This window comes from Polyodon spathula, chromosome 40, assembly GCF_017654505.1.
Source record: "Polyodon spathula isolate WHYD16114869_AA chromosome 40, ASM1765450v1, whole genome shotgun sequence".
Lineage (NCBI taxonomy): Eukaryota > Metazoa > Chordata > Actinopteri > Acipenseriformes > Polyodontidae > Polyodon > Polyodon spathula.
The window spans coordinates 2,608,056-2,626,080 of record NC_054573.1 but is presented as its reverse complement, the minus strand read 5'-3'; the positions used below and the strand labels follow the sequence as shown (position 1 = coordinate 2,626,080).

General features: G+C 52.7%; 1 protein-coding gene across 1 annotated transcript; it reads left to right on the top strand.

Moving 5' to 3' along the window:
- The first annotated feature begins 70 nt into the window (after positions 1-70).
- LOC121304958 (EH domain-containing protein 2-like) lies at positions 71-16,252 on the top strand. Its single transcript, XM_041236411.1, has 5 exons — positions 71-575; positions 6,804-6,901; positions 9,611-10,031; positions 14,356-14,512; positions 15,632-16,252. Exons 1-5 carry the CDS (start codon positions 172-174, stop codon positions 16,169-16,171), a joined length of 1,620 nt encoding a protein of 539 aa, XP_041092345.1. The 5' UTR covers positions 71-171; the 3' UTR covers positions 16,172-16,252.
- Positions 16,253-18,025: the final 1,773 nt, after the last annotated feature.

Genomic DNA, 18,025 nt, shown 5'->3' with positions numbered 1-18,025 from the left:
TTCACAGACATACAGACAGACAGAGGCAGACAGACGGAGACAGACAGAGAAACACAGTCCAGTAGCACACAGACAGTCCAGTAACACACACACACAGAGACACACACACAGACACAGACAGAGAGACAGTCCAGTAACACACACAGACAGGCAGGCAGCCCCCCCGCAGCGATGTCCCGTTGGAAGAGCCGGAGCGAGCGTGGCCGGAAGCCCCCGGAGGTGATCCGGACAGTGACGGAGGGGCTTCAGTCCCTCTATCAGAAGAAGCTCCTCCCGCTGGAGCAGCTCTACCGCTTCCACGAGTTCCACTCGGCCGCGCTGGAGGAGGCCGACTTCCACAACAAGCCCATGGTGCTGGTGGTGGGGCAGTACTCCACCGGCAAGACCACCTTCATCCGCTACCTGCTGGAGCAGGACTACCCGGGCAGCAGGGTGGGGCCGGAGCCCACCACTGACTCCTTCACCGCCATCATGCACGGGGAGGTGGAGGGGCTTATCCCGGGGAATGCGCTCATCGTGGACCCCAACAAACCCTTCCGCAAACTCAACCCCTTCGGAAACACCTTCCTCAACCGGTAAGCACCGCGCCCCTCTGTGCTTTACAATGCTTCCCTGTGCTTTACCACACCTCTCTGTGCTTTACAGTGCTTCCCTATGCTTTACCAGACCTCTCTGTGCTTTACAATGCTTCCCTATGCTTTACCAGACCTCTCTGTGCTTTACAATGCTTCCCTATGCTTTACCAGACCTCTCTGTGCTTTACAATGCTTCCCTGTGCTTTACCAGACCTCTCTGTGCTTTACAATGCTTCCCTGTGCTTTACCAGACCTCTCTGTGCTTTACAATGCTTCCCTATGCTTTACCAGACCTCTCTGTGCTTTACAATGCTTCCCTGTGCTTTACCAGACCTCTCTGTGCTTTACAATGCTTCCCTATGCTTTACCAGACCTCTCTGTGCTTTACAATGCTTCCCTGTGCTTTACCACATCTCTCTGTGCTTTACAATGCTTAAAGCAGGTAAAGCACAGTATATAATCATGGGTAAAACCATGCAAATTTACAGTGGTGAACTTTTTAATCTGGGCTGCCTTTCCAATGCTTTACTCATCACTGCCATGAACCACAAACAGAGGAAACTCTGCACAGGGGCTCTCCGCAGGGCGGACGTCATCACTTAGTGCTGCTGCTGTCGCTCTGCACTCTGTTCATTGTTTCACAGCGGATGCTAATTAGTGGCTAATTTGCTGCAGGTTGGAAAAGAGCAGTTTGGGCTTTAACCCCAGTGGAGCTGAGGAGGGACTGGGAGAGAGGGAAGCAGTGTGGCTCTAGTGGAGCTGAGGAGGGACTGGGAGGGAGGGTGGCTGGGAGCTGAGGAGGGTACTGGGAGGGAAGGGAAGAGTGGAGATGTGGAGTTGAGGAGGGACTGGGGGAGCAGGGAAGCAGTGGGCTCTAGTGGAGCTTTGAGGAGGGGACTGGGAGGAGGGACAGCAGTGTGGCTCTAGTGGAGGAGAGGAGAGGAATGGGAGGGGGGGAAGAAGTGTGGACTCTAGTGGAGCGCGGAGGGAATGGGAGGGGCAGCAGTGGGCTGCTAGTGGAGCTGGAGGGGACTGGGAGGGTAGGGAGGGGAGGGAAGCAGTGTGGCTCTAGTGGAGCTGAGGAGGGACTGGGAGGGAGGGAAGCAGTGTGGCTCTAGTGGAGCTGAGGAGGGACTGGGAGGGAGGGAAGCAGTGTGGCTCTAGTGGAGCTGAGGAGGGACTGGGAGGGAGGGAAGCAGTGTGGCTCTAGTGGAGCTGAGGAGGGACTGGGAGGGAGGGAAGCAGTGTGGCTCTAGTGGAGCTGAGGAGGGACTGGGAGGGAGGGAAGCAGTGTGGCTCTAGTGGAGCTGAGGAGGGACTGGGAGGGAGGGAAGCAGTGTGGCTCTAGTGGAGCTGAGGAGGGACTGGGAGGGAGGGAAGCAGTGTGGCTCTAGTGGAGCTGAGGAGGGACTGGGAGGGAGGGAAGCAGTGTGGCTCTAGTGGAGCTGAGGAGGGACTGGGAGGGAGGGAAGCAGTGTGGCTCTAGTGGAGCTGAGGAGGGACTGGGAGGAGGGAAGCAGTGTGGCTCTAGTGGTGCTGAGGAGGGACTGGGAGGGAGGGAAGCAGTGTGCTCTAGTGGAGCTGAGGAGGGACTGGGAGGGAGGGAAGCAGTGTGGCTCTAGTGGAGCTGAGGAGGGACTGGGAGGGAGGGAAGCAGTGTGGCTCTAGTGGAGCTGAGGAGGGACTGGGAGGGAGGGAAGCAGTGTGGCTCTAGTGGAGCTGAGGAGGGACTGGGAGGGAGGGAAGCAGTGTGGCTCTAGTGGAGCTGAGGAGGGACTGGGAGGGAGGGAAGCAGTGTGGCTCTAGTGGAGCTGAGGAGGGACTGGGAGGGAAGCAGTGTGGCTCTAGTGGAGCTGAGGAGCTGGGAGGGGACTGGGAGGGACTGGGAGGGAAGCAGTGTGGCTCTAGTGGAGCTGAGGAGGGACTGGGAGGGAGGGAAGCAGTGTGGCTCTAGTGGAGCTGAGGAGGGACTGGGAGGGAGGGAAGCAGTGTGGCTCTAGTGGAGCTGAGGAGGGACTGGGAGGGAGGGAAGCAGTGTGGCTCTAGTGGAGCTGAGGAGGGACTGGGAGGGAGGGAAGCAGTGTGGCTCTAGTGGAGCTGAGGAGGGACTGGGAGGGAGGGAAGCAGTGTGGCTCTAGTGGAGCTGAGGAGGGACTGGGAGGGAGCACAGAGTGTGGCAGTGTGGCTCTAGTGGAGCTGAGGAGGGACTGGGAGGGAAGCAGTGTGGCTCTAGTGGAGCTGAGGAGGGACTGGGAGGGAAGCAGTGTGGCTCTAGTGGAGCTGAGGAGGGACTGGGAGGGAGGGAAGCAGTGTGGCTCTAGTGGAGCTGAGGAGGGACTGGGAGGGAGGGAGCAGTGTGGCTCTAGTGGAGCTGAGGAGGGACTGGGAGGGAAGCAGTGTGGCTCTAGTGGAGCTGAGGAGGGACTGGGAGGGAAGCAGTGTGGCTCTAGTGGAGCTGAGGAGGGACTGGGAGGGAGGGAAGCAGTGTGGCTCTAGTGGAGCTGAGGAGGGACTGGGAGGGAGGGAAGCAGTGTGGCTCTAGTGGAGCTGAGGAGGGGCTGGGAGGGAGGGAGGCAGTGTGGCTCTAGTGGAGCTGAGGAGGGACTGGGAGGGAAGCAGTGTGGCTCTAGTGGAGCTGAGGAGGGACTGGGAGGGAGGGAAGCAGTGTGGCTCTAGTGGAGCTGAGGAGGGACTGGGAGGGAGGGAAGCAGTGTGGCTCTAGTGGAGCTGAGGAGGGACTGGGAGGGAGGGAAGCAGTGTGGCTCTAGTGGAGCTGAGGAGGGACTGGGAGGGAGGGAAGCAGTGTGGCTCTAGTGGAGCTGAGGAGGGACTGGGAGGGAGGGAGCAGTGTGGCTCTAGTGGAGCTGAGGAGGGACTGGGAGGGAGGGAAGCAGTGTGGCTCTAGTGGAGCTGAGGAGGGACTGGGAGGGAAGCAGTGTGGCTCTAGTGGAGCTGAGGAGGGACTGGGAGGGAGGGAGGCAGTGTGGCTCTAGTGGAGCTGAGGAGGGACTGGGAGGGAGGGAAGCAGTGTGGCTCTAGTGGAGCTGAGGAGGGACTGGGAGGGAGGGAAGCAATGTGGGTCTAGTGGTTAGAGCTGAGGAGGGACTGGGAGGGAGGGAAGCAGTGTGGCTCTAGTGGAGCTGAGGAGGGACTGGGAGGGAGGGAAGCAGTGTGGCTCTAGTGGAGCTGAGGAGGGACTGGGAGGGAGGGAAGCAGTGTGGCTCTAGTGGAGCTGAGGAGGGACTGGGAGGGAGGGAAGCAGTGTGGCTCTAGTGGAGCTGAGGAGGGACTGGGAGGGAGGGAAGCAGTGTGGCTCTAGTGGAGCTGAGGAGGGACTGGGAGGTGTGGAAGCAGTGTGGCTCTAGTGGAGCTGAGGAGGGACTGGGAGGGAGGGAAGCAGTGTGGCTCTAGTGGAGCTGAGGAGGGACTGGGAGGGAGGGAAGCAGTGTGGCTCTAGTGGAGCTGAGGAGGGACTGGGAGGGAGGGAAGCAGTGTGGCTCTAGTGGAGCTGAGGAGGGACTGGGAGGGAGGGAAGCAGTGTGGCTCTAGTGGAGCTGAGGAGGGACTGGGAGGGAAGCAGTGTGGCTCTAGTGGAGCTGAGGAGGGACTGGGAGGGAGGGAAGCAGTGTGGCTCTAGTGGAGCTGAGGAGGGACTGGGAGGGAAAGCAGTGTGGCTCTAGTGGAGCTGCTGGAGACTGACTGGGAGGGAGGGAAGCAGTGTGGCTCTAGTGGAGCTGAGGAGGGACTGGGAGGGAAGGAAGCAGTGTGGCTCTAGTGGAGCTGAGGAGGGACTGGGAGGGAGGGAAGCAGTGTGGCTCTAGTGGAGCTGAGGAGGGACTGGGAGGGAAGCAGTGTGGCTCTAGTGGAGCTGAGGAGGGACTGGGAGGGAGGGAAGCAGTGTGGCTCTAGTGGAGAGCTGAGGAGGGACTGGGAGGGAAGGGAAGCAGTGTGGCTCTAGTGGAGCTGAGGAGGGACTGGGAGGGAGGGAAGCAGTGTGGCTCTAGTGGAGCTGAGGAGGGACTGGGAGGGAAGCAGTGTGGCTCTAGTGGAGGCTGAGGAGGGACTGGGAGGGAGGGAAGCAGTGTGGCTCTAGTGGAGCTGAGGAGGGACTGGGAGGGAGGGAAGCAGTGTGGCTCTAGTGGAGCTGAGGAGGGACTGGGAGGGAGGCAGTGTGGCTCTAGTGGAGCTGAGGAGGGACTGGGAGGGAGGGAGGCAGTGTGGCTCTAGTGGAGCTGAGGAGGGACTGGGAGGGAGGGAAGCAGTGTGGCTCTAGTGGAGCTGAGGAGGGACTGGGAGGGAGGGAAGCAGTGTGGCTCTAGTGGAGCTGAGGAGGGACTGGGAGGGAGGGAAGCAGTGTGGCTCTAGTGGAGCTGAGGAGGGACTGGGAGGGAGGGAAGCAGTGTGGCTCTAGTGGAGCTGAGGAGGGACTGGGAGGGAGGGAAGCAGTGTGGCTCTAGTGGAGCTGAGGAGGGACTGGGAGGGAGGCAGTGTGGCTCTAGTGGAGCTGAGGAGGGACTGGGAGGGAAGCAGTGTGGCTCTAGTGGAGCTGAGGAGGGACTGGGAGTGAGGGAAGCAGTGTGGCTCTAGTGGAGCTGAGGAGGGACTGGGAGGGAAGCAGTGTGGCTCTAGTGGAGCTGAGGAGGGACTGGGAGGGAGGGAAGCAGTGTGGCTCTAGTGGAGCTGAGGAGGGACTGGGAGGAGGGAAGCAGTGTGGCTCTAGTGGAGCTGAGGAGGGACTGGGAGGGAGGGAGCAGTGTGGCTCTAGTGGAGCTGAGGAGGGACTGGGAGGGAGGGAAGCAGTGTGGCTCTAGTGGAGCTGAGGAGGGACTGGGAGGGAGGGAAGCAGTGTGGCTCTAGTGGAGCTGAGGAGGGGACTGGGAGGGAGGGAAGCAGTGTGGCTCTAGTGGACCTGAGGAGGGACTGGGAGGGAGGGAAGCAGTGTGGCTCTAGTGGAGCTGAGGAGGGACTGGGAGGGAGGAAGCAGTGTGGCTCTAGTGGTTAGCTGAGGAGGGACTGGGAGGGAGGGAAGCAGTGTGGCTCTAGTGGAGCTGAGGAGGGACTGGGAGGGAGGGAAGCAGTGTGGCTCTAGTGGAGCTGAGGAGGGACTGGGAGGGAGGGAGGGTGGCTCTAGTGGAGCTGAGGAGGGACTGGGAGGGAGGGAAGCAGTGTGGCTCTAGTGGAGCTGAGGAGGGACTGGGAGGGAGGGAAGCAGTGTGGCTCTAGTGGAGCTGAGGAGGGACTGGGAGGGAGGGAGCAGTGTGGCTCTAGTGGAGCTGAGGAGGGACTGGGAGGGAAGCAGTGTGGCTCTAGTGGAGCTGAGGAGGGACTGGGAGGGAGGGAAGCAGTGTGGCTCTAGTGGAGCTGAGGAGGGACTGGGAGGGAGGGAAGCAGTGTGGCTCTAGTGGAGCTGAGGAGGGACTGGGAGGGAGGGAAGCAGTGGGAGGGAGGGAAGCTGGGCTCTAGTGGAGGAGTCAGGAGGGAAGAGGGGGTGTGCTCTCATTGAAAGTAAAGCTAATAAACCTCAGGGAGGTCAGGAAGCTAGAGAAGCTGAGGAGGACTGGGAGGGAGTTAATCTCTAGTGGAGGTGAGGGGGGACTGGGAGGGAAGCAGTGTGGCTCTAGTGGAGCTGAGGAGGGACTGGGAGAGAGAGAAGCAGTGTGGCTGTAGTGGAGCTGAGAAGGGTCAGTGAGGGAGAGGGGGTGTTTTCTCATTGAAATGTAAAAGCTATTAAACCTCAGGGAGTCAGGAAGGGAAGTGTTTCTGCAGGGCTGGAGATTACTTCTGTTAATTGTTTCAGTCCTTGCTGAATAGATTCGTCTTCCTGCAGGAAATAAAAAACACTACAAACAACAGGGTTGAGAACTCCCCTCAATGAAGTCTATTATTATTAATATTGCAATGATTGAGGAGTCCAATGCTAGTATTGAGCAGGGTTAGAAAGCAACTCACACTAGCCCTGCTGCTGCTGCACCCAGTCCTGGGGTTCAGAACTCCCCTTAATGAAGTCTATTATTATTAATATTGCAATGATCAGGAGCCAGGAGTTTGAGCAGGGTTAGAAACTCACACTAGCCCTGCTGCTGCTGCACCCAGTCCTGGGGTTCAGAGCTCCCCTCAATGAAGTCTATTATTATTAATATGGCAATGATCAGGAGCAAGGAGTTTGAGCAGGGTGATGGGTTAGAAACTCACACTAGCCCCACTGCTGCTGCTGCACCCTGTCCTCAGGTTCCAGTGCGCTCAGCTGCCAAACCAGGTGCTGGAGAGCATCAGTGTGATCGACACGCCAGGAATCCTGTCTGGAGCCAAGCAGAAAGTGAGCAGAGGTGAGAAAGAGACACCCACACTGAGACACACACACACGCTGACAGAACGCCTAGGAATCCTGTCTGTGTGAGAAGCAAGCAGAAAGTGAGCAGAGGTGAGAACGAGACCACACCACACTGACGCCACCACACACACGCGATCACACAGCAACTGAGACACACACACACACACACACACACTGAGACCCACACACACCGGGACTGGCACCTCTGTAATTTGTTTAAACTAAAAACTCTGTGAAACAGTCTTCCCTCAAGGGAGGGTATTTTTAGCTCAGAGCTGATCGTCAAGAAGAAAGAACAGAGGAGGGAGAGAGAAAGAGAAGGGGCGGAGGCACAGAGAGTGGGGAGACTGTCCCTCCTTCTCCCTCTTCGTCTCCCTCGCTCCCTCCCTCAGGAATCCCTCTCCTGGCTCCAGACTTGTGTTTTTGGTTGGATTACATTTTTTATTTCATGATGTTCGGGTCCCACGCACTGCAACAATACGATTAGGGTTAAAATCTTATTAGTGCAGTATTAGAGTCTCATTACTGCAGTATTAGAGTCTCATTAGTGCAGTATTAGTCTTATTAGTGCAGTATTAGAGTCTCATTAGTGCAGTATTAGAGTCTCATTGGTACAGTATTACAGTCTCATTAGCGCAGTATTAGAGTCTCATTAGTGCAGTATTAGAGTCTCATTGCTACAGTATTAGTCTCATTAATGCAGTATTAGAGTCTCATTAGTGCAGTATTAGTCTAATTAGTGCAGTATTAGAGTCTCATTAGTGCAGTATTAGTCTCATTGGTACAGTACTAGAGTCTTATTAGTGCAGTATTAGAGTTTGCATTTTTAGTGCAATAGATTTCACACCTCCTGTCCTGCCAGACATTGCAGGTAAGAATCCGGTGAAAAAGTAGGGGGGGGGGGGCTGAGGAATTTGTGCGGAAGAGAATTTGTGCTTAGTGTGTGTGTGTGGTGTCTCTTCCTAGTGTGGTTTCAGCGTGTTGCATTTATTGTGGTGTGTGGTGTGTGTGTTTTGGTTGTTTTTTTTTTTTTTTTTTTTTTTTCTTTGTGTTGTGTTGTGGTTACGATGTGTTTCGGTGTGTGTGTGGTGTGTGTGTTGTGTGTTGTGTCTGTGTACTCATGCTCTCTTAGTTGTTTGTGTGTGTCTCGACTACCTTGGTTTCGTTGGTTTTGTCTATTGGTGCTTGTCGTTTGTGTGTTGTTTTTGTGTGTTGTGTATTCTTCGCCTCTGTTTGGTTTGTGTCTGGTCCGTGTGTGTGCCATGGTGTAGTGTACTCTTCTCTCCTATGTTTTGAGGTTGTCTGGTCACGTTGTGGCTCTGTGTGTGTGTTTCTCTCAAACCTTTCTTACTGTGTTTTGAGTTTGTTTGTTGTGTGTGTTAGTGTGAAGACCTCGTTGTCTGATGGTGTTGGGTGTGTCTTCTCTCTCTCTCTCATTCGCTCCTCTGTTTTGGGTGTGCTTATGGTCTTGTTGTGTGTGTGTGTGTATGCGTCTCTCTCTCTCTCTCCTCTGTTTTTGGGTGTCTGTGTTTTGTCTTGTTGTGTGTTGTTGTGTGTGTGTGTGTGTGTTGTGTTGGGGTTCTCTCCTATCTCTGAGAGAGAGTTGAGCAGGACACTTGTGTTTTCAGGTGTGTTTGAAGTGTGTGTGTTGTTGTTGTGTGTGTGTGTGTGTGTGTGTATCTCTCTCTCTCCTCTCTCTCTCTTGATGTGTTGAGTAACTGTGTCTTGTGTTCTCTTGTTCTCTTCTCTCTCTCTACTCTCTCTCTCGTTCTGTCTCTCTATCCCACGGACCAGCACAACAACACACTTCTCCATGTATTGAGAGCGTGCTCTCTCTCTCTCTCTCTCTCTCTCTCTCTCTCTCTCTCTCTCTCCTCTCTGTTTTGGGTGTCTGGTCTTGTTGTGTGTGTGTGTGTGTGTGTGTGATGTATGCGTCTCTCTCTCTCTCCTGTGTTTTGGGTGTCTGGTCTTGTTGTGTGTGTGTGTGTGTGTGTGTGCTGTATGTTGTCTGAGAGGTCTCTCTCCTCTGTTTGTATTCTCTCTCTCTCCTCTGTTTTGGGTGTCTGGTCTTGTTGTGTGTGTGTGTGTGTGTGTGTGTGTGTGTTGTGTGTGGTGTTTTTTGGTTTTTTTTGTATTGGTTCTCTGGTGTACAGACATGCTGTTGGATATCTCTGTTGATATGTTCTGGGTCTTATGTTTACATATGTCTTGGAGTGTCTGGCTAGTTGGCAGGACATCCATGTATAATGCTGCATTTCTGATGCAGTGACTGTTATTGTTTGGCAATGAAGCAGTGTAAGGCAGGCAGGCAGGCAGACGCTTCCAATAAATCTGCATTCCTGAGCAGTGACATTGTGGCAGCAAGCCTCCCTCCCTCTCTCCTTCTCTCTCCTTCTCTCCTTTCCTCCCTCCCTCTCTCCCTCTCTCAACCCCCTCTCTCCTTCTCTTCTTTCCCCTCTCCCTTCCTCTCTCCCTGTCTCAACTCCCCTCTCTCCTTTTCTCCTTTCCTCCCTCCCCCTCTTTTCCTCTCTCAACCCCCTCTCTCCTTTCCTCTCTCCCCCTCTCAACCCCATCTCTCATCTTCTCTCCCTTTTTAATCCCTTCCTCTCTCTCCTTCTCTCCCTCCCCCTCTCCCTATCTCTAACCCCCCTCTCTCCCTCCCTTCTCCTCTCCCTTCTCTCACACCCTCTCTCTCCTCTCCCAGGCTATGACTTCCCCTCTGTGCTGCGCTGGTTTGCTGAGCGGGTGGACCTCATCGTGCTGCTGTTCGACGCTCACAAGCTGGAGATCTCGGACGAGTTCTCAGAGGCGATCGGGGCGCTGCGGGGGAACGAGGACAAGCTGCGTGTGGTTCTCAACAAGGCCGACATGGTGGAGACCCAGCAGCTGATGCGCGTGTACGGCGCCCTCATGTGGTCGCTGGGGAAGGTGTTCGACACCCCCGAGGTGGTCCGGGTCTTCATCGGGTCATTCTGGTCCGAGCCCCTCCTGGTTCCGGACAACCGGAGGCTGTTTGAGCTGGAAGAGCAAGATCTCTTCACGGACATCCAGAACCTGCCGAGGAACGCAGCCCTGCGCAAACTCAACGACCTGGTCAAGAGAGCCAGGCTGGTCAGGGTGAGAGAATCAATACCCAATCAATAATCAATACTGAACGCAGCCCTGCGCAAACTCAACGACCTGGTCAAGAGAGCCAGGCTGGTCAGGGTGAGAGAATCAATACCCAATCAATAATCAATACTGAACGCAGCCCTGCGCAAACTCAACGACCTGGTCAAGAGAGCCAGGCTGGTCAGGATGGTCAGGGTGAGAGAATCATGTGTGTTTTCCCAAAATTTTTTGTTTTTTAAAAAAACCCCAATCAATAATCAATACTGAACGCAGCCCTGCGCAAACTCAACGACCTGGTCAAGAGAGCCAGGCTGGTCAGGGTGAGAGAATCAATACCCAATCAATAATCAATACTGAACGCAGCCCTGCGCAAACTCAACGACCTGGTCAAGAGAGCCAGGCTGGTCAGGGTGAGAGAATCAATACCCAATCAATAATCAATACTGAACACAGCGTTGCTTTTATAAGGGTTAGTTTTTTAATATGCTTTACCAGACCTCTCTGTGCTTTACAATGCTTCCCTATGCTTTACCAGACCTCTCTGTGCTTTTACAATGCTTCCTGTGCTTTACCATACCTCTCTGTGCTTTACAATGCTTCCCTATGCTTTACCAGACCTCTCTGTGCTTTACAATGCTTCCCTATGCTTTACCAGACCTCTCTGTGCTTTACAATGCTTCCCTATGCTTTACCAGACCTCTCTGTGCTTTACAATGCTTCCCTATGCTTTACCAGACCTCTCTGTGCTTTACAATGCTTCCCTATGCTTTACCAGACCCTATGCTTTGCCATACCTCTCTGTGCTTTACAATGCTTCCCTATGCTTTCCCATACCTCTCTGTGCTTTACAATGCTTCCCTGTGCTTTACCAGACCTCTCTGTGCTTTACAATGCTTCCCTATGCTTTACCAGACCTCTCTGTGCTTTACAATGCTTCCCTATGCTTTACCACACCTCTGTGCTTTACAATGCTTTCACTGTGCTTTACCAGGGACAGTCTCTGCTTCCCTCCCCTGGTTTGATTGGTCTGTGCTGACAGAGAGCAAAGTTTCTAGACCCATTTGAAACAATGCGACTCTCCCTGGCGCTGTGTATGTCTTGGCAGCTGGTCTGTCTGTCTGTCTGGATCTGCACTGAGCAGATAAGAGAGCTGGCAGGGACTGGAAGCACACAGCTAGAGAGGAAGACGGGTGTTGTAAGAGATGCAGCGCTATCACGAACCACACCACAGAATCACAAGAGCATTGCTTGAGTACAAAGCTGAAAGTGTGCCTCCCTCCTCCCTCTCTCTCTCTCTCTGTCTCTCCTCCTCCTTGTATAGAGAGAGGAGAGCTATACAACCCACCACAGAGCGGACAGGAGCATTTGCTGGGGAAAAAAGGGCGCTTCCCTCCTCTTCTCCCGCCCTCTCTCCCTCCCCTTTCCTCTCTCTTTATCTCGTTCTCTCGGGAGGGACTCTGTCTCTTCCTCTCTCTCTCTCTCTCTCTCTCTCTCTCTCTCTCTCTCTCTCTCTCTCTCTCTCTCTGTATTATTTTCCAGTCCCTGCCCCAGTAAACAGCCTCTTTCCTAATTAGCGACAGTGTGGGAACAATCACTCCCTGAGTGAGCCAGGAATCTTTGCCAGTTTTCCACATGTATCCTGTGCTGCTGCCCTCCTCAGCCAGGATTGTGGGATTGGGAACGTCGCTGCTGAGCTTTTTCACATTCAAGGGGGCGGGGGTGGGCGGGGGGGGGTGGGGGGTGGAATATTTTAAAAGTTCGGGAGAAAGGAAGATGAACTCGCTGGTGAAACAGCCAGGAGGAGTGAGGTAGGGACTACCGTCGCTGCTGAGCGTTTTTCAAGGTGTAAAAGGACACTAGACGATGGGGAGTAAGGGTAATTTGTTAACCAACGGTAATACGCATCAGCCGGACAATTTAGATCTTGTACGTTCCAACTTAAGGTTAAGGCCAGGTATCTGAACGCTGATGATTATGAAGCAATAAAATACCAAAAACTCATTAGAACCATTTTATCTAGATGATCGAAATGGATGTTGAGTTCATCTTGTACTAGACTGTATTGAATTAGCTGCTCTCAGATCCCCAGTACAGCGCTGAGTTCTCTACACTAGACTGTATTGAATTAGCTGCTACCTCAGATCCCCAGTACAGCACTGAGTTCTCTACACTAGACTGTATTGAATTAGCTGCTCTCAGATCCCCAGTACAGCACTGAGTTCTCTACACTAGACTGTATTGAATTAGCTGCTCTCAGATCCCCAGTACAGCACTGAGTTCTCTACACTAGACTGTATTGAATTAGCTGCTCTCAGATCCCCAGTACAGCACTGAGTTCTCTACACTAGACTGTATTGAATTAGCTGCTCTCAGATCCCCAGTACAGCACTGAGTTCTCTATACTAGACTGTATTGAATTAGCTGCTCTCAGATCCCCAGTACAGCACTGAGTTCTCTACACTAGACTGTATTGAATTAGCTGCTCTCAGATCCCCAGTACAGCACTGAGTTCTCTACACTAGACTGTATTGAATTAGCTGCTCTCAGATCCCCAGTACAGCACTGAGTTCTCTACACTAGACTGTATTGAATTAGCTGCTCTCATATCCCCAGTACAGCACTGAGTTCTCTAAACTAGACTGTACTGAATTAGCTGCTCTCATATCCCCAGTACAGCACTGAGTTCTCTACACTAGACTGTATTGAATTAGCTGCTCTCAGATCCCCAGTACAGCACTGAGTTCTCTACACTAGACTGTATTGAATTAGCTGCTCTCAGATCCCCAGTACAGCACTGAGTTCTCTACACTAGACTGTATTGAATTAGCTGCTCTCAGATCCCCAGTACAGCACTGAGTTCTCTACACTAGACTGTATTGAATTAGCTGCTCTCAGATCCCCAGTACAGCACTGAGTTCTCTACACTAGACTGTATTGAATTAGCTGCTCTCAGATCCCCAGTACAGCACTGAGTTCTCTACACTAGACTGTATTGAATTAGCTGCTCTCAGATCCCCAGTACAGCACTGAGTTCTCTACACTAGACTGTATTGAATTAGCTGCTCTCAGATCCCCAGTACAGCACTGAGTTCTCTACACTAGACTGTATTGAATTAGCTGCTCTCAGATCCCCAGTACAGCACTGAGTTCTCTACACTAGACTGTATTGAATTAGCTGCTCTCAGATCCCCAGTACAGCACTGAGTTCTCTACACTAGACTGTATTGAATTAGCTGCTCTCAGATCCCCAGTACAGCACTGAGTTCTCTACACTAGACTGTATTGAATTAGCTGCTCTCAGATCCCCAGTACAGCACTGAGTTCTCTACACTAGACTGTATTGAATTAGCTGCTCTCAGATCCCCAGTACAGCACTGAGTTCTCTACACTAGACTGTATTGAATTAGCTGCTCTCAGATCCCCAGTACAGCACTGAGTTCTCTACACTAGACTGTATTGAATTAGCTGCTCTCAGATCCCCAGTACAGCGCTGAGTTCTCTACACTAGACTGTATTGAATTAGCTGCTCTCAGATCCCCAGTACAGCGCTGAGTTCTCTACACTAGACTGTATTGAATTAGCTGCTCTCAGATCCCCAGTACAGCACTGAGTTCTCTACACTAGACTGTATTGAATTAGCTGCTCTCAGATCCCCAGTACAGCACTGAGTTCTCTACACTAGACTGTATTGAATTAGCTGCTCTCAGATCCCCAGTACAGCACTGAGTTCTCTACACTAGACTGTATTGAATTAGCTGCTCTCAGATCCCCAGTACAGCACTGAGTTCTCTACACTAGACTGTATTGAATTAGCTGCTCTCAGATCCCCAGTACAGCACTGAGTTCTCTACACTAGACTGTATTGAATTAGCTGCTCTCAGATCCCCAGTACAGCACTGAGTTCTCTACACTAGACTGTATTGAATTAGCTGCTCTCAGATCCCCAGTACAGCACTGAGTTCTCTACACTAGACTGTATTGAATTAGCTGCTCTCAGATCCCCAGTACAGCACTGAGTTCTCTACACTAGACTGTATTGATTTAGCTGCTCTCAGATCCCCAGTACAGCACTGAGTTCTCTACACTAGACTGAATTGAATTAGCTGCTCTCAGATCCCCAGTACAGCACTGAGTTCTCTACACTAGAATGTATTGAATTAGCTGCTCTCAGATCCCCAGTACAGCACTGAGTTCTCTACACTGTACTGTATTGAATTAGCTGCTCTCAGATCCCCAGTTCACAGTGTTGAGCTCTCTCCTCTAGACTGGTCCACGCTGCATTAGCTGCTCTCAGATCCGTTATAGTCACTGTGTTCGCTCTCTCCTTCCCCAGGTCACGCTTACATTATCAGCTATGAAGCAGGAGATGCCGTCAGTCTTCAGGAAGGACAATAAGAAGAAGGATCTCATCAACAAGCTGCCTGTGATCTTTGCAAAGATCCAGCTGGAGCACCACATCTCCCCCGGAGACTTCCCAGACTGCGCCAAGATGCAGGTGAGCCAGGCAGGGGTACCCCAAACACCACACCCCTGCACCCCCAAACACCACAACCCTGCACCCCCAAACACCACACTGCACCCCCAAACACCACACCCCGCACCCCCAAACACCACACCACACACCCCAAACACCACACCCCCACACTCCCAAACACCACACCCCAGCACCCCTAACACCACACCACACCCCTGCACCCCCAAACACCACACCACACCCCCAAACACCACACCCCCACACCCCCACACACCACACCCCCACACACCCACACCCCACACCCCAGCACCCCTAACACCACACCACACCCCTGCACCCCCAAACACCACACCACACCCCCAAACACCCCAAACACCACACCCCTGCACCCCCAAACACCACACCCCTGCACCCCCAAACACCACACCCCACACCCCCAAACCACACCACACCACACCCCCAAACACCACACCACACCCCCTAACACCACACCACACCCCTGCAACAAACACCACACCCACCACCGCACCCCACCCCACACCATCACCCCTGAACCCCCCCCGTACCACACCCACCCACACACCACACCCCAAACACCCACCGCACCCCCAAACACCTACCCTGCACCCCAAACACCCAGCCACCCACCAAACACCACAACCACACACCCACCCACCACTGCACCCCCCAAACACCACAACCCCCAACACACACACCCCAAACACCACACCACCCCCTGCACTCAAACACCCCACACCCACACCCCAAACACCACACCACAGCACCCAAACACCACACCACACCCCCAAACACCACACCACACCACACTCCCAAACACCACACCACAGCACCCCTAACACCACACCACACCCCTGCAACCATGCAACCCCAAACATCAAGCCCCAAACACCCAAACACCACACACCCTGCACCCCCAACCACCACACCCCGCCCCCCCCAAACACCACACCCCCCGCACCCCAAACAACCACACCCCGCACCCCCAAACACCACACCCCTGCACCCCTAAACACCACCTCCAGACTGGGTCTATTAGCTTTCATAAGAAACATGGCCAACTGGACATTATAACTTTTGTATTATAACCCTTCCTCCCTCCCCCTCTGTCCCCTCTCTCAGGAGCAGCTAGCCGTGCATGACTTCTCCAAGTTCCACTCTCTGAAGCCGGCCCTGCTGGCCTCTCTGGATGAGCTGCTCTCCTCCGACATCGCCAAGCTGATGCCCCTGCTGAGGCAGGAGGAGCTGGAGAGCGGCGGTCCGGAGAACGGGGTGCAGGGGGGTGCCTTCGAGGGCACCCGCCAAGGCCCCTTCGTGGAGGGGAGCTGGGGGGAGGAGCCGGAGGGGTGGGAGGAAGGGGAATGGGTGGTCACCAAAGACAAGCCCAAGTATGATGAGATCTTCTACACACTGTCCCCTAGCGAGGGCAAGCTGAGCGGGACCAAGGCCCGCGGCTGGATGGTGACGACCCGGCTCCCCAACTCCGTGCTGGGCCGGATCTGGAAGCTGTCCGACGTGGACCGGGACGGCATGCTGGACCACGAAGAGTTCGCTCTCGCCAGCCACCTGATCGAGGTGAAGCTGGAGGGGCACGGGCTCCCCCCAGAGCTGCCCCGACATCTGGTACCCCCCTCCAAACGCAGGCAGGGCTCTGATGGGTAGAAGAGAGGAGCAGGAGGAGAGAGGAAGGTGACGGAGAGGGAGGGGGAAAGAGGAGAGGAGGGAGGAGAGGAGTGGAGCGAGGAGGACAGGGTGAAGGGAGAACAGAGGAAAGGGGAGAGAGGGAGGGAGGAGACAGGGAGTGGAGAGGGTGAGGTGAGAGGGAGGGGAGGAGAGAGGAGAGGAGGAGATGAGGGAAGAGAGAGGAGAGGTAAGATTGTGTCTCCTTCCAAGCACATCAGGGCAGGGGAGGGGAGGGTGAGGGGACGGGCGGGGAGGGTGGGTGTAGCTTAATCAGCAATTCTTTATAATAATTATCACAGATAGCTTTTAATTAACACGACTTTTTCTAGTCACCCGTCATACGTATCTTATTATATATTATACGTACCTTTATGTATATATATAATCATGAACCCTTGTTATTATTATCTATATATCTATATATATATTATATATATATATATATATATTATAAATATGTGTACACTAAATCACATGCCATGCTTTATATCTGAGCACAGAATTTTGTTATCATTATTATTAATTGATAGGGCAGTTGTGATATTGCTATGTGAGGTTCCCTTACAGATAATATTGCATTGCAATGCATTGTCTGTGTGCAGAGACAGCACTCGGAGATTGAGTTGATCAGCCCTCACTTTGATAATACACAGCTGCGTTTTGTTAATGGGAGTATGAACACATGGAAAGATAGCACGTGAAACGTCCCCTTCTTGCACTGAACAGATCAATCTGTAGCAGAAATGGCTCCTATCTTTCGATGCAGCTGCTGTCCTTGCAAAGTAAACTGGCTTCCAGAGTCCTGAATGTTGGAAACAGATAGTGTACCTCTGTTTATTTACCTGAACTATTCTTTCTGAAATGGGAATTCTCACAAGGAACTTATTACACAGCAATGGGTCACATTTCGTGGAAATCTATCAAACCGTGAAAAGAACACAGAACCTTAAAAATTAAGTTTACGAAAATTATAGCGCTGCCCGCCCCCACATCCCGATACAGCTGTCTAAATAACCCAATTCATTTTCATCGTTAACACCCTGATAACTTTTTACACTTGTAAAAGTCTGTTTCAGAGCGCTTTTGAAAATGTCCGCTCTAGTGCACTCGGGTTTGAGGTCTATCCTCTAAATCACTGCCGGAAGAGCGATTTACCAGACCGCGGATCCTTATCACCTGCTTTGTCTGTTTGACAGCGTGGGCGATAATCCTGACGCTGTCGGTGCACTAGAGCAGACATTTTAAAAAGAGCACTGGAACAGACTTTAATGTTACAAGTGTAAAAAAGTTTTCAGTTTACAGTTGTATTGGGATGTGGTGTTACGAAGGTCGGTCAAATTACAAACTCGGGGGTCGGTGGACTGTCCTTCATTACTGTCACAATCGTAACTATTTTTGGTCTTTTTAAATGAAATCTCTTGTTGTTGGTCGTTTATAAATGATTTTTTTCTCTGAATTTGTTTATGGTTTTTTTTTTTGTTTTATTAATATACAGTAAAAACTGGAGAGGGGTGAGTGAACACAAAATGCAGTAAGGAATAGAAATGGTGTTGAGCATGCAAAACTTTTAACAGGGTAACACACACACGCACATGCACACACACACAAAACTAAACACATGCTGACACACGCAAAAACAGAACTAAGCACACACACACGCTGAGATACACACAGAACTACAAACACACAGAATTAATCACACTCACTGAGACATAGAGACAAACACTGACAGACACACACACACACACACACACGCACACACACACACACACGCACGCTAACCCTGACTCACAGCCAGAATCGCTGCCAAACACCAGACACATTTTTTCCAGG